Source organism: Dama dama, chromosome 13, assembly GCF_033118175.1.
Source record: "Dama dama isolate Ldn47 chromosome 13, ASM3311817v1, whole genome shotgun sequence".
In the NCBI taxonomy this organism is placed as follows: domain Eukaryota; kingdom Metazoa; phylum Chordata; class Mammalia; order Artiodactyla; family Cervidae; genus Dama; species Dama dama.
In genome coordinates this window covers 25,850,302-25,866,244 of record NC_083693.1, presented here as the reverse complement: position 1 = coordinate 25,866,244, position 15,943 = coordinate 25,850,302, and the positions used below count along the sequence as shown (strand labels likewise).

The 15,943-nt window shown below is 42.3% G+C and overlaps 1 protein-coding gene across 1 annotated transcript in view; it reads right to left on the bottom strand.

Moving 5' to 3' along the window:
- Nucleotides 1-15,943, bottom strand: part of AGBL1 (AGBL carboxypeptidase 1) — an 836,354-nt gene that overhangs the window by 684,187 nt on the left and 136,224 nt on the right. The window contains exons 15-17 of the mRNA XM_061159751.1: nucleotides 15,046-15,194; nucleotides 12,629-12,716; nucleotides 845-989 (exon numbers count right to left, since the gene is read on the bottom strand). Coding sequence (XP_061015734.1) covers nucleotides 845-989; nucleotides 12,629-12,716; nucleotides 15,046-15,194 — 382 coding nt within the window. The remainder of the gene's footprint in view (nucleotides 1-844; nucleotides 990-12,628; nucleotides 12,717-15,045; nucleotides 15,195-15,943) is intronic.

The following is a 15,943-nucleotide window of genomic DNA, read 5'->3' as shown; positions in this document are numbered from 1 at the left end:
ATGTCCTTTAAACTGGCATCTCAGCTGACCTGCATGGTGTTAGCCTATTTCAGCTTAATAATCTCACTCCAATCTCATTCTCCTTGTTTAACTTGAGAGTTTTCTTTTTATTTTTTTTAGGGTAAACTAACAGATATTTATTAAATCATGATTCCAACCTTCCTATATTTACTTAATATACTTCCATTTCTAAAATAAAAGGAAATAACCTTTCAGAATTGCAATGAAATTTTAGTTAATTTTATTTAGACTGGTAGTACTTTTTAAAGTTATATTTGTGAACTTTTTACTTCTTGTAAGCATGAAACAAAAGTAGAATATCAGTTTTGCTGCCTCAAAACATGACAAGACGAAAAAAATCACATGAGGATGTACAACACCCATGATCGAATTTGTTTAGCTGAGAAAATTTCCATACTTTTTCTTTGCTTCCAGAAGTTCATTCTGGAAGCAAAGATGTTCTTTGCTTTGGTCTTGGCCTTGGTCAAATGAATTTTAATCTTCAGCCATTTGTCCTCCTGCAACAATGTATATTAAGGGCTTTTTAAAGATAAAGCCCCTAAAAAGTGCCCCTTGCCCCTCGCATCCCACACTCAACCTGCAGATGAAGAACACAATATGCCACTGGGGCCATTAAATGTCACTGGTCATGACCTCAGCCCTGCGCTCTGTCCAAGGAAGGAAACGGGACAGATAGAAAGCCCCTGATTCAGAACCAATCAACCCTGGCTCCCTTGGATGCCTGAAGTTCCCCACCAGGATATCAGGGTTTCCTGAAGGTTTCCAGGAAAGCCTCAAAGAGCCCCTTCATTCCAACCCGGGAAGGGCTGACAGAGGAACTTACCATGAGGGCACTGTAGGTGTAGGGATAGTGGTAAGCCAGATAGCAGGTATCTTCGGCATGCGGGAAGGTGATGGTAAAGGTGAGCGTGTAATAGCACTTCCCAGAAGCTGCCCCCGTTATGGCTGTTCTCTGGCGATAATGATTTCTAGAAGAGAAGGGAGAGAGAGGAGAATGAGTGAAAGGTGGGAAGAATTGTCATTTAGATGCCATAGACCCAAAATCACTGAAGCCATGAAATTAAAAGGCACTCACTTCTTAGAAGAAAAGCTATGACAAACCTAGACAGTATATCAAAAAGCAGAGACCTAACTTTGCCGACAAAGGTCCATATAGTCAAAGCTATGGTTTTTCCAGTAGTCATGTACAAATGTGAGAGTGGGACCATAATGAAGGCTGAGCGCCAAGAACTGATGCTTTCTTTTCAAATTGTGGTGCTAGGGAAGACTCTTGAGAGTCCCTTGGACAGCAAGGAGATCAAACCAGTCAATCCTATTCCCAATTTCCCAAAGGAAATCAACCCTGAATATCCATTGGAAGTATTGACGCTGAAGCTGAAGCTCCAACCCTTTGACCACCTGATGCAAAAAGCCAGCTCATTAGAAAAGACTCCAAGGCTGGGAAAGATTGAAGGCAAAAGAAGGGGGTGGAAGAGGATGAGATGGTTTCGATAGTATCACTGACTCAATGGACACGGGTCTGAGCAAACTCAGGGAGATAGTGAAGCACAGGAAGGCCTGATGTGCTGCTGTTCACAGGTTCGCAAAGAGTCGGACATGACATAGTGGCTGAACAACAACGAAGATCAAAAAGCCAGTAAGTGCCTTGGACCCAGATCTGCCTGCAAAGCCTGCTCTTTCCACAACAATACTTTCTTCCCAAAGGCATATATTTGTTACCCCCAATATGGTTCAGCTTGAGAATGTATGCTTTCCTTTGTCAAAGATGAAGACCCAATTTTGATACTTCAGAGAACAGTATCAAAGTAAATTGCACCCAGAAGTACATTCCCAGCAATATTTTCCCCACACACTGCCAGTTACACTCCCCTTTTGCCTCTTGATGCTGAGACAGCCTGGCAGGCTTTCCTGAGAAATGCTATCATCAAGGCTGCATTATAATGCAAAATACACCCAGACACAGAAAGATGTAATTCCACCTTTGAACATTAACAACGTTGGCTTTCTTGTCCATTGTGCTTTGGGGTTTCACTGGGGCGAAGGGAGGGGAGAGGGAAGAAATAGCAGATAATTATTCTGTGTGTTCTTGCAAGTATAAAAAATACAGACTATTCTCTTCTGCCTTTTTTACCACTTTCATGACACCTCCTGCCAAAGCCAAAAGAATCAAGCAATCAAGAAAGGAAGAAATAGAAAATCTACTCTCTTGTTTCTGGTGGTTTGGTGGTTTTTCAACACAAGAAGTCCTCTACACACAGACGAGTTCTGTTCTGAGAGTGTGTTCGTAAGTCCAATTTGTTCTTAACTCCAACAAAGCTGATCTGGGTATCCAGCTAACACAATCAGTTACACAGAACTATACTGTAAAAGGTCTATAATTCTTTTCACACAAATAATACATAAAAAACACAAAAAATAAAGAAAACATTTTTCATCTTATAATACAGGACTTATAAAAGTACAGTACAGGAGTACAGTACAATAGCTGGCATGCAGGGGCTGGCATCAAGTGAACAGGCAAGAAGAGTTCCTGATGGAGAAGGGAGAAGAGGCGGGAGATGGTAGAGCTGAAGGGTCATCAGCAACAGGAGACGGAGGGCAAGCTGCGATTTCACTCACACCAAATATGCCATCACTCACAGGAATGGCACAGCTTCTGGTTCCTGGCTGGATTCAATTCTATCTTCCCCTTGAAAAAGCAATTCACTGATGCACATTCACATCTTTGAGAGTTAAAAACTTGAAGGTTCATATATAGGAGACTTACTGGATTCATAAAACTAAGAATGGGAGAAAGAGGAATTCACATTTCCATGGACTATAACCTACATTTCTCTTGTCTCAGCTTCTGCCAACATGGCATTCTGGGTCCCTGATCATTCTAGTGAAAGAAAGAAATTCCCAATGATGTAAGTGTCAAATGATGATCCTGCCCAGCTTCTCAGCTTCCTATGAATAGGAGCCATAGCCTTTGTGACTACAGGATTAGAAACTTCAAAAAGGCATCTTCATCCATGGTACTCTCTGGTCCTTGATACCTAATTGGGTCTACTCTCTCCAGATTTCCCTAAAGTTCTATAGTTTCTCCAGAGCTAAGGTTCTGATTATTAGCAAGTATGTAAAGAAGCAGATGGTAACTCAGAAAGCATGCAAACCACATATGCTCTACCTTTTATTCATTCTGCCTTCACTCATAAAGGCTCTACGGCAAACACTCATTCAGTTTACACTAGCAATTATACATCTCTTCGAAGTGAAATGAGCCAGTCATCGTTTTGGTCAAATGGTCAACATTTTGACAACCAGTCAAAATGTGGAAGAGAGTTTTACATGCATGAGTGTGAAAGCACACACAGACACCACACATACATACTCACGAAGGTAAAGGTGTTACCAAAAGAGGGGTCTAGCTACTTACCATTCAAAAGCCATTAAAGAGGCCAGGTAGAAAAAAAGTTTGCTTTATTTAGATGTTTAGAAGCTAGCAACTGGGGGAAGGGTGGACTCCAGTCCAAAGGCCAATGCCCCCTCACTCCTGACAATCAAGGGGTGAGGGCTTTCATAGACAGAGGGAGGGGGCTTCATGCAGATACAACACACAAACACAACTGACAGTCATCTTGAAATTGGTCATCAGTGGTCTGACCAGCATCATCCTGATTGTTTTAGGTACAGTTAATCCTCAGTTCCAGGATCAGTTTGTTTCCACGCCTCTGAGGCCGGTTCTTGGAATTGTGGCAGCTTACGTCATGGCCACAGTCTGCTCATCATGTAGCTAACTTATTTCACCCGGTGGGCATTTCAGTATCTATGTGACAACTCACAGGATATGGCCCAGAATATTATCTACAGCCCTTGAGAAGGAGCTAAGTGTCGCTGACTGTGCTTAAGGACTGCCTTATCGTTATTATTTGGTCTCCTTTGTCTGTTTTCCTTAGTTTCTACATGATCTCACTTCTCTAATTACATTTGTTCTTTGCCTAAAGTTTTTCTACAGACAAAATGCAGGCTGAGAACATGGGGGACAAGGACCACAGGGTCCTGGTCTCTTTCAAAGGCGGGTAAAAACACACAACTAGTGCCTTGGGCTTCCCTCATAGCTCAGTCAGTAAATCATCTGTCTGCAAGGCAGGAAACCCGGGTTTGATTGCTGGATTGGGAAGATCCCCTGGAGAAAGAAATGGCAAAGTACTCCAGTATTCTTGCCTGGAGAATCCCATGGACAAAGGAGCCTGGCAGGCTATAGTCCATGGGGCTGCAAGAGTCAGACACGACTGAACCCAAACCAGCGCCTTGTCATTCCTAAGTTTTTCACCTACATGAAGTAGAACCAGAGCCTGCATCTCTCTTCAAGATTAATAAGATGCCCCCAGGGTGAGGAGGGGGTGGTCTCATCTCACAGGAGTCTTGTTTCTTTTTAGTCTTCTACTGTATAATCAGAGCTAACCAGATGGTTCAGTGGCAAAGAAACTGCCTGATGAAGGAGATGTAGGTTCGATCCCTGGGTCAAAAGATCCCCTGGAAGAGGGCATGGCAACCCACTTCGGTATTCTTGCCTGGAGAATCCCATGGACAGAGGAGCCTGGTGGACTACAGTCCATAGGGTAACAGAGTCGGACACAACTGAAGGGACTGAGCAAGCATGCAGGCATACAACAAACACAGTGAACAGGACTCAACCCCAGGTGTGGACTAACTCCAAAACCAAGGTCTTTTCTTTTCATTCTATCAGCTGTCTCAGAAGAATGGGAAAAAAGACAAGAAGTGTTTTGGTTTAATACAGCAAGAATTTGACGTTTTGGTTTTCATAAATTGGGGCTGCCTCTAAAATAACTGAATGCAAAACAATTCAGAGGAGAGCTAGTGAAACGTATTCATTCACTATTATTCTTTATGTCATCAGTATTTGATGCCACTAAGACGCTTCTATTAATTATTAATCATTGCTAACACTGATGGAACATCTAGTATGCACCAGACACTGTTTTAAGAGTTCCACAGGCTTTATCTCATTTTGTTTCATCTTCAGCACAGATCTATCAAGTGGATGCCATTAATATCCCCTTTTACTGATGAGGAATCTCAAGTTGAGAGAGGCTGGAATAATTTGACCCAAGATCACATCATTAACAGGTGGTAGAACTTAGATTCCAAGAACTTTATCTCCTTGATCTGTTCTTCTAGTGGGAAAAGAAGCCTGGGGAAACTCAACTGTGCTCTCAAATTAGACAGACCAGGGATGGGGGAGCCTGGTGGGCTGCCGTCTATGGGGTCGCACAGAGTCAGACAGGACTGACGCGACTTAGCAGCAGCAGCAGCAGATACATTGTGTATGCATGCTAAGTTGCTTCAGTCCTGCCAACTCTGTGCAACCCTCTGGACTGTAGCCTGCCAGGCTCCTCTGTCCAAGGGATTCTTCAAGCAAGAATATTGGAGTGAGTTGCCATGCTCTCTTCTAGGGGATCTTCCCGACCCAGGGATCAAACCTGCATCTCTTATGTCTCCCACACTGGCAGGCGAGTTCTTTACCACTAGTGTCATCTGGGAAAGGGAAAGTGAAAGTCACTCAGTCATGTCCAACTCTTTGCAATCCCATGGACTATACAGTCCATGGAATTCTCCAGGCCAGAATACTGGAGTGGGTTCCCTTTCCCTTCCCCAGGGGATCTTCCCAACCCAGGGATTGAACCCAGGTCTCCTGAACTGCAGGTGGATTCTTTACCAGCTGAGCCACCAGGGAAGACCAAGAATAATGAAGTGGGTAGCCTATCCCTTCTCCAGTGGATCTTCCTGACCCAGGAATCAAACTGAGGTCTCCTGCATTGCAGGAGGTTTCTTTACCAACTGAGCTATCATCTGGGAAGCCCCCTGGATATGTCATCTTAGGTCAAGGATAATATGGAGAGATCAGTCATTCCAGAGTTAAAAGGCTCCCCTCTGCTTTTCCATTCCCTGAACAATTTATCTTTGGAAGGATCTGCACTTTTATAATCATAAAGCCTCCAATGAAGCAAGGAGCAAAGTACACAAATGCATAGTTATGAACTCCATCTATTTCCATTTGTACTTTAAAACAGGCCGGGAAGTCATATTTTTTGTTTTATTTTGGGGAAGCCTTTTTTTTTTTTCCCTCTGTGTGTGCATGAAAGAAGCAAATGCCAAGACAGAGAAGGAATTAGATAATCTCATAATGACAATGGCTCTGTTTAACATGGGTGTATCATTTCAGTTAACAGGATCTAACGAGGCAGAGCTGCCAAGTCACCAGGCTGCCCTGTGTCTGCGGCATTTCTAATATTCTGGAGAGCACCAAATCTGTCTCCTGAGATCCCCAGCAAGGATGCGCGACGGCAGAGCTCTTGTATGACATCCATCTTCATGAGTGAGCTGTTCCATCCCCTCTCATGAGCAGAGATAAATGTCAGAAGAGATCAGCCATGGTGTATTACATGGCCACTCTGAGTGGGCAGTTCCTCTCCCTCTGCCCTTCAGCAAAAAGAAAAAAAATTACTTTAGACCAGAGCTGAGAGAGGATTCAAAAAGGTGTGCAGCTGTGTATGTTCGAGGGAGAAGCAGACCTCTGGGAAGTAAGTAAAGCAGAAACTAAAACTGCCCTGGCATACTTTTATGAGAGGTATGGAAAAACAAGCCTGCCCATTTCTTTCTTCCCTCCGAGGATCCCTTTTGGTTTTCCAGCTTAGCGGTCTGTAAGGTGGGTGGGCGAGGGGGTGGGATGGAGGTACTCCAGGGAAGGGGCAAGAAGATCAAATCAACTGAACATGGGGAGAAGATGTGAGAATTCCTCTTTAAATGTATCATGGTCTTAGAAGAAAGAAATAAAGTTGCCTAAGGGTTAATGTAAGGATTGAAGCTGCTGCCCGCGTGCTGTGCAAATCAACCTACTGTGATGAATAATTGTGAAACAAGCTAGATTTCAGAGTTAGGAAAAACACTGACTGAAACCACCCACCCTGACTAGGCACCCAGCAACCACTGGCATGAGTTATTTTACGACAGGAGTTCCTGGTAAGGAATAATGGAACTAACAAGCCATCATCAACCAGAAGAATTGAGGAAAGGTCAAAAGGAGACACCGTACATCCAGTCAACCTCCCAGAATCCTTCTCGCTGGACTCCATATTGATCAAGCAATGCACATACCACCAGGAAGGAACCCAAGTCAGAATGATTGGCCAGAGACAACCCGGAAACTAATCCCATCCCCGTAAAACCTGCGATGGCGAACCACGTGTCAGAGCAGTCCTCCCGGGTTCCCTTGCCCTGGTCTCCACGTGGGCCGCACCTTAGCAATAAACTCCCCAGCTTTGTCAGTGTCTCCTTGGACAGCTCACTTCCCACTCTCGGGTCCTGGAAGGGGTGCCCCTTCCTGCAACAATAGCGTTAATGGTCTTATCCACTCTTCTCTGTTGTTTTCCAGGGCTAGAATACGAAAAATATATTACATTGCATATCAATGGTTTTCATATGTCAGATAGGTAAGTATGGATTGCTACACAGGAGGCTTCCTGAGGGAGGGATGGGAATAGTTCACCATCTCTCTCCTTCTTTTGATGCTAGCTTCTGGCAAGGTATTTAAATTTGCAGAAGACTTCTCAAGTGGATTTACAGATTATATTATCTAAATTAAACCCTACAATACAGACAATTCATTTTTTCTAAATTCAGCTTGGAATTCAGAGATTGATAATCATATTACATTTTAAGCACGAATGACAAAGAGAATGGAAGAATTGACATGATCTACCTTCTATCCTTAATATTAGCTCTTTCTCAAGAATTCTTATTTGCACAAAAAATCACTAATTATATCTGGGGAGTTAGCCACAATTTTTCAAAATTATCCACCAGACACTACAACTATATTTCTCATGGTCAAGTTTAAGGATACAGGATGCCCGAGTTATCAATAGTATAAAAATATAATAATTTTACATTTAAAATTTAAAGATTTAAATTTTAAATTATTTTTCTCATCTTTTCCCCATGATTTAAAATTCTAAACTTTTTGCATGTTTTCTAAGGGTACATAATATATTAGTACAGCAAGACTTACATAATTGAATTTTTAAAATTTTGAACAAATTATAGAAGTCCATGGATTGGGGCTTCTCTGCCGGTCCAGTGGTTAAGAACCCACCTGCCAATGCAGGGGACACAGGTTCAATCCCTAATCTGGGAGGATCCCACATGCCATTGAGCAACTAAGCCCCTGTGCCACAGCTACGGAGCCTGCATGCCTAGAGCCCGTGCTCTGCAACAAGAGAAGCCACATTTTAATGGCTGAGTAATATTCCATTGTGCATATGTACCATAGCTTCCTTATCCATTCGTCTGCTGATGGGCATCTAGGTTGCTTCCATGTCCTGGCAATTATAAACAGTGCTGTGATGAACATTGGGGTGCACGTGTCTCTTTCAGATCTAGTTTCCCACCTCCCTCCCCATCCCATCCCTCTGGGTCTTTCCAGTGCACCAGCCCTGAGCACTTGTCTCATGCATCCAACCTGGGCTGGAGATCTGTTTCACCCTTGATAGTATACTTGTTTCAATGCTATTCTCTCAGAACATCCCACCCTTGCCTTCTCCCAGAGTCCCAAAGTCTGTTCTGTACATCTCTGTCTCTTTTTCTGTTTTGTATATAGGGTTATCGTTACCATCTTTTTAAATTCCATATATATGCGTTAGTATACTGTATTGGTCTATATCTCTCTGGCTTACTTCACTCTGTATAATGGGCTCCAGTTTCATCCATCTCATTAGAACTGATTCAAATGTGGGCTGGTGCACTGGGAAGACCCAGAGGGATGGGATGGGGAGGGAGTGGGAGGGGGGATCGGGATGGGGAACACATGTAAATCCATGGCTGATTCATGTCAATGTATGGCAAAAACCACTACAATATTGTAAAGTAATTAGCCTCCAACTAATAAAAATAAATTTAAAAAAATTTAAAAAAAAATAAATCCAAAGCAAAAAAAAAAAAAGAGAGAGAGAGAGAAGCCACTGCAATGAGAAGCCTATGCACCGTAACAAGAGAGCAGCTCCCGGCCACCTCAGCTAGAGAAAGCCCGTGCTCAGCAGCAAAGACTTGGCACAGCCATAAATAAATAAATAAAATTTTTTTAAAATCCATGGATTAGTATATGTTATCAAAATACTTTGGAGATCACTTTTTAAGTGATAATGCTCAGACCTAAAAAGCAGTCAGCCTATTTCCTTAATTGATCATTATTGCTATCCCTTTTTAGCGGAAATGAATATCCCATTCTTTCTGAGTGCTCTCTTTTTTCCTTCCACCCTCCCATAGATATACTCAGGTACCATGGCTCATGGTTCTTTCCACAATAAGCACCCAGCCGATCCTTTAGAACGTGGTACTAAATCTAAGAATGTAAACAGTCAAAGGACTTCTGAGCTCCTGATGACACATCGGAGACAAAGAAATAAGGAGGCAAAGTTCTCCCAAATAAATATATCAGACAGAATAAAAGCAGGGATGAAGGAAAAAATAATCTGCTAGAGCAGAGCAAAAAATTAACATTATGTATTAATGCATATGGTGGCTCAGATGGTAAAGCATCTGCCTGCAATGCAGGAGACCTGGGTTCGATCCCTGGGTCAGGAAGATCCCCTGGAGAAGGAAATGGCAACCCACTCCAGCATTCTTGCCTGGAAAATCCCATGGACAGAGAACCCTGATAGGTTACAGTCCATGGGGTCACAAAGAGTCGGACAGGACTAAACGACTTCACTTTCACTTTTCCATGGAATGTAGAAAGATAGTACAGATGAGCCTGTTTGTGGGGCAGGAATTAGAGAACAGACAGAGGGACACAGGAGGGCAAGAGGAGGGTGAGACAAATGGCGAGATTAAGTCTGACATATACGCACTCCCACGTGTAAAACAGACAGCCAGTGGGAAGCTGCTGCATAACACAGGGAGCTCAGCTCAGCGCTCTGTGATGACCTGCAGGGGTGGGGTGGGGAGGGTGGAAGGGGGGTGGGAGTCTCCAGAGGGAGGAGATATATAGATATATATATATACGTATAGCTGATTCATTTCATGGTACAGTAGAAACTAACACAACATTGAAAAGCAATTACACTCCAGTAAAAAAAATTAAAAGTCAATGCTTCACTCTAATAGAAAGAAGATGTAATTAATTGCAATAAAATACCACATATTTTTTTAAAAAGATTGTGATAAGTAAAAGAGGGAAACAAATACATTTTCTAATCTAAGGCATTTTACCATACGGAAAATTACCCTGATTTGTGGTTATATAGAGATACACATATCTATCCTGTTGTTAGATCACGTTATTGGAAATATGTTAACACAATGTGGCCAATCATTGTGAAACAAGCTACGTGACTGTGTAGCAATCTTATCCATTCATCTGCTTGGATTCATGGTTGGAAGATGAAAAATGAATTACATTATACACGCATGGTTTTCATGTTACCCCTCTGTTGCTCTTTAATCACATAACAATTGTCTTGTTAATGAATCTAAAAGCTATTAACATTAACACAGGCATCCTTTAGGCCAAAGCTCTGCTTTGGGATGTCTGATTTCTTCCTTCTCTTCTGGGCAATCAATCCCCTTAGGCTGATGCTTTATCCCCCATCCCAAGGAAGCAGCCTCTAGGGGCAGTTATTCCCTCTCCACCCCTACTTCCCAAGGGATGCTGAAAGTTAATGTTTGTCCAGTCTCCTACTAAGCTACAGATCCATGCCTGCTGCAAGCTGGGTCTTTCATGCTTATTTAGGATTACTATTTAAGGACACTTAAAAATTATTCTTTTCTAAAACTTTTCATGTATTTATGTATTTTATTGGCCTTTTATTTTTAAGCCCCCTGTGCTGGGTCTTCCTTGCTGCCTGGATTTTCTCTAGTTGTGGCAAGCAAGGGCTACTCTCTAGTTGCGATGTGCAGGCTTCTCATTGCGGTGGCATTTCTTGTGGGAGAGCACAGGGCACGTAGGCTTCAGTAGTTATGGCACACAGGCTCAGCTGCCCCGTAGCATGTGGGAGCTTCTTGGACAAGGGATTGAACCCATGTTCCTTGCATTGGCAGGTGGACCCTTAACCACTGGACCACCAGGGAAGTCCAAGAAGTTATTCTTGATACACCTACATCCAAATTTATCTTTCATTATTTTCCACTGCAGCTATGGCTCCTATCACTGTCAGGTGATTTTAGTCTCAGTCTCCGTAGACCATAAAAATATCCTAAGAGTCTGTAGCTAGGTGGGTAACTGCTATGGAAAATAAAAAAAAAGTGTATGATTTGACTATTGTTCTGAAGAATATAAGGAAAATACTAGCCTACCCAGGTCCACATTCTAATACCTGCAAGACCAAAGGCTGTCGACTTTTTTTTTTATTATTTATTAATATAAATTGTTAGCCCAGCTCTGTGCTTTATAGACTGTCCTTGCTTTGTGGTGACGTTTGCCCTTATGCCTGGCAGAACAATAAGGCTCTAGACCTTCCTCTCTGTCAATGCTCCTGTCCTCACAGTCTCAAAAACCAAGAGGCATAAGCAATTTTCACACTCTTTCTTTTTGATATTTGCAACAATTCTAAACTCTCCAATGCCTGATAATATTCTCTAGGGCCCCTTGTCATCTCAGAAAGAGATACAACTTACTTTATCCCAGGAAATAGGTAGTAGCCTATCAATTTTTACAAGAAACTAGCAATGAGCTAATAATTAATTACATTGCTTCTACCTGTCTACAATTCCCATCTCTCTCTCTCTTTTTTTTTTTTTGTCTTATGAATTTCTATTTTATTTTCTATCAAAAGAAACTGTACAAATAAGCAATTCATGGGCCTGGAATGCATTTGTTTTATCAAAACACATGGATAATTCAAATTTCATTACAACTTTAGAGGATAAATTGATGAATCTGGCTACTGATCAAGAGTTGAAGATGAATTCTGAAAATACTTTTACTTTTTTCCAAAATGCTATTTTGCTGTGGAGGAATAGTTACTTAAGTGTACTTGTCACATATTCGCGCTTACCTACTTTGGAAAACTGAAGCACAGGATGGATAAGAATAAGCCAGAATATCTGAGACATTTTTGTTCACTGAGACAAATGGCAATAGGAAGGAAACTGAAGGCTGAGGCACTAGTCATAGGTTGAGTCTGTATCCAACAATAAGATTTAAAGGTTTTGATGTGTTTAAATAAGAATAGATGACTTTTCACAAAACCAAAAGATATTTCTTGTGGTCTACTGTGGGTGTCATTTAACATGCTTATGCTTCTGAAAGACACAGCATTTGTCATTGAGAGGGTGATGAGTAAACCAGAAAAGCACAGATTGATCCGGTTTATAAGATTAAAATGGAGAAGCAGGAAGGACTTCCCTGGTGGTCCAGTGCTCCCAACATAGGGAGCCCAGGTTCAATCCCTGGTCAGGGAACTAGATCCTGTATGCCACAACTAAGACCTGTCACAGAGAAATAAATAAATAGCAAATAAATATTTTTAAAGACTTTTTTTTTAAATGGAGAAGTAGGAAGTGGAGAGAGAATGAAAGAGCAAGGAAAGCTAACAGTCTAACTTACTTGTAATAACAGATGTCGTAGCCTGTCCGTACCCAGGTGGGCCTGCCAAGAAGAGCGTCCTTCACGGAATATAGAGTCAGCTGCATCCCTACAAAAAATAAAGGCAGAATTAATCCATGAAGGGGAAAAAAGGAAAGGAGAGTTGTTTAGGCTGAATAACAGCCCTCGAACATACCCAGATCTTGGGCCTTCCCTGGCAGTTCAGTAGTTAAGACCCTGAACTTCCAGTGCAGGGGGTACAAGCTTGATCCTGGGCTTCCCTCGTGGCTCAGACAATAGAGAATATGCTTGTAATGCATGAGACCAGGGTTCTATCCCTGAGTCAGAAAGATCCCCTGGAAAAGGGAGTGGCAACCTACTCCAGTATTCTTGCCTGGAGAATTCCATGGACAGAGGAGCCTGACAGGCTAACCACATGGGTTTGCAAAGAGTTGGACGTGACTGAGTGACTAACACTTTCAGGAACTAAGATCTCTCATGCCACACTGTGTGGCCAAAAATAAATAAATAAATTAAATAAAATTAGGGATATCTGAAAAATAAAAAAAGATACCTAGGTCTTAATCCTTGGAAGCTGCGTGTTAACCTTCTATGACAAAAGAGACTTTGTGGATATGATTAAATTAAGTATCTTGAGATGAGGGGATCCTGATTGTCCCTAAATTCAATCACACATGTCTTTCAAAGAGAGGGGCTGGGAGAGGTTTGAGTTTAGAGGAGAAGCAATGTGACTGAAGCAGAGAGATTTGAAGATGCTCTGACGCTGAAGATGGAGGAAGGGGCCATGAGCCAAGGAATGTGAGGAATACAGCTCTAAAAGCTGGAAAACAAAAATAAATAATCTGCTAGACTGTCCAGAGGAAGCCTTCCAACACCTTGACTTAAGCCCAGGGAAACTGATTTGGGACTTGTGGACTTCGGAACTGTAAAAGAATACATTTGTCTTCTTTAAAACCACAAAATATGAGACAATTTGTTAGAACAGCTACAGCAAGTGAATTCAAGAGTCAAGGATTCCCTTTTCTCTTTCTATACCAGCAAAAGTCTATTTCATCACTGCAAAATAGACACAATGTCCTATGCTCGAGCCTGGAGATGTGGGAATATTTTTTCTTTACTCAAAGCCGCTCCAGTGCATTAGAACATGAGCCAACAGTAACATACAGAACTTCCAGTTTCCAGAAACATTCAAGATACATATGGGCTCCTAATCACTCTTTGTCCCTTGAATGTCACCTCTAAAACTGCCACAGGTGTTAGGGAGGATTTAAACATGCTCCACTGTTCTCTGAGAGTGTAAATGAGCATTGTCCTGTTGAATTGTGCTCTTTGCCTGTCTGTCACAAACAGAGCAATGCGTGTGCTCCTGGGGGATTCAGGAGATGGAGAGAAGGAATAAGTGAGAGGGCTCACTGACTTCAAAAAGTTCAAGATGAGACAAGGAGGCAGGTAGCTGTGAAAAGTTACGTGAGGTATACGTAAGTCCCCTACATATAAATGAGTTCCGTTCCAAGAGAGCATTCCTAAGTCCAATCTGTTCATAAGTCCAATAAGTTAGCCTCTGTACCCAACTACTATCATCAGTTATATAGTATGGTACTGTAATAGGTTTATGACACTTTGCACAGAAATTACACATAGCAAACACAAATCTATTTTTTTTTTAGATTTTAATCTCATAGAACAGTACCTTAAAAAATACAGGAGTACAGTACAACAACTGGCATGCAGGGGCTGGCACTGAGTGAACAGGCGAGAAGAGTTACTGATGGAAGAGGGAGAGGAGGTGGGAGATGGTATAACGGAGGAGTCATCAGCAATAGGAGATGGAGGGCAAGCTGCAACTGTCACTCATGCCTGATATTGATGGCATAGGTTCTGATTCCTTGCTAGATTCAGCTCTATCTCCTCTCTTGAAAAAAAAGGTCCAGTGATTTCTGGGTTGTAATGTACCAGCTACATCACCACTGTTTTACGCCTGCTTCCACACATCATGGGCTTGAGACAAAGATACTGTACTACTGTACCCTATACATTACTGGACAGTACAGAAAAGAACAACTGTTTATAGAGGACGCATGGGGGTGACAGTACACACCACACACGTGAACTAACTTAAGTGATTGGATGTGCAAATGAATGTTCGCATCTTGGAAAGTTTGCAACTTGAAGGTTCATATGCAGGGGACTTCCTTTAGTTACACTGCGTGGCAGAGGGAGAGTTTCCCACTCCCCTCCCACAGTAGGAATTTGCTCTAGGTTGGCAGCTGTCTTGCCATATATGTTAACCAAAACGTACCATCCCAACTTCAAACCCTATGCAACCCAAGCAGAGCTTCTGATAATATTTCCAACACTCAAAAGTGACATCATTTTTGGTGTTATTGTGAAAGTCTCTCTTCCCTGAGTGCACATACCGTAATTGAACTGGCTGTTGGGCTTCTCACAGTTGATGATATTGAAGCGGTAGGGGACAGCGGCCCTCATACCGCTCACCTTGAAGTAGAACCACTGCTGGTGCTGCATGCTATTCACATCAGCATTGACCAGTAAGTCATACTCAAACCTGCAAAGGCAGAAGCAAAACCAGTGGGTTAAAAGCCTTCAAGAGAACTTCCAACAATGAGAAGTCCACACAGCTCAGGTTCTGGATGACAGATCTAAGACTCAGCATCTCAGTTGGCTGGTAAGCTATAGTTATCATCCTTGTCTCACAATTTTGGACACAGGCTCTAGAAATTTAAGAAGAGGGAAGCAGTATCCTGGTATTAAAAGAGTCAGTTATACAATTAGAGCACATCTTTTTATCAAACAGTAAGGAAGCTTCAAGTAGTCATATACGGATATGAGACTTGGACCATAAAGAAGGCTGAGTGCCAAAGAATTGATGCTTTTGAATTGTGGTGATGGAGAAGACTCTTGAGAGTCCCTTGGACTGCAAGGAATCAAACAAGTCAATCCTAAAGGAAGTCAACCATGAATGTTCGTTGGAAGGACTGATGCTGAAGCTGAAGCTCTAATACTTTGACTACCTGATGCGAAGAGTTGACCCATTGGAAAAGACCCTGATGCTGGGAAAGACTGAAGGCAAAAGGAGAAGAGGGTGGCAGAGGATGGGATGGTTAGATAGCATCACCAACCATACAGACATGAATTTGAGCAAACTCTGGGAGATAGTGGAGGACTGAGGAGCCTAGCGTGCTGCAGTCCATGGGGTCACGAAGACCCAGACATGACTTAGCAACTGAATGACGACAATAACAATGAAGTGTCTATCCAGGTCGAAAAATGTAAGTGTGCTATATTCCAGAGAAA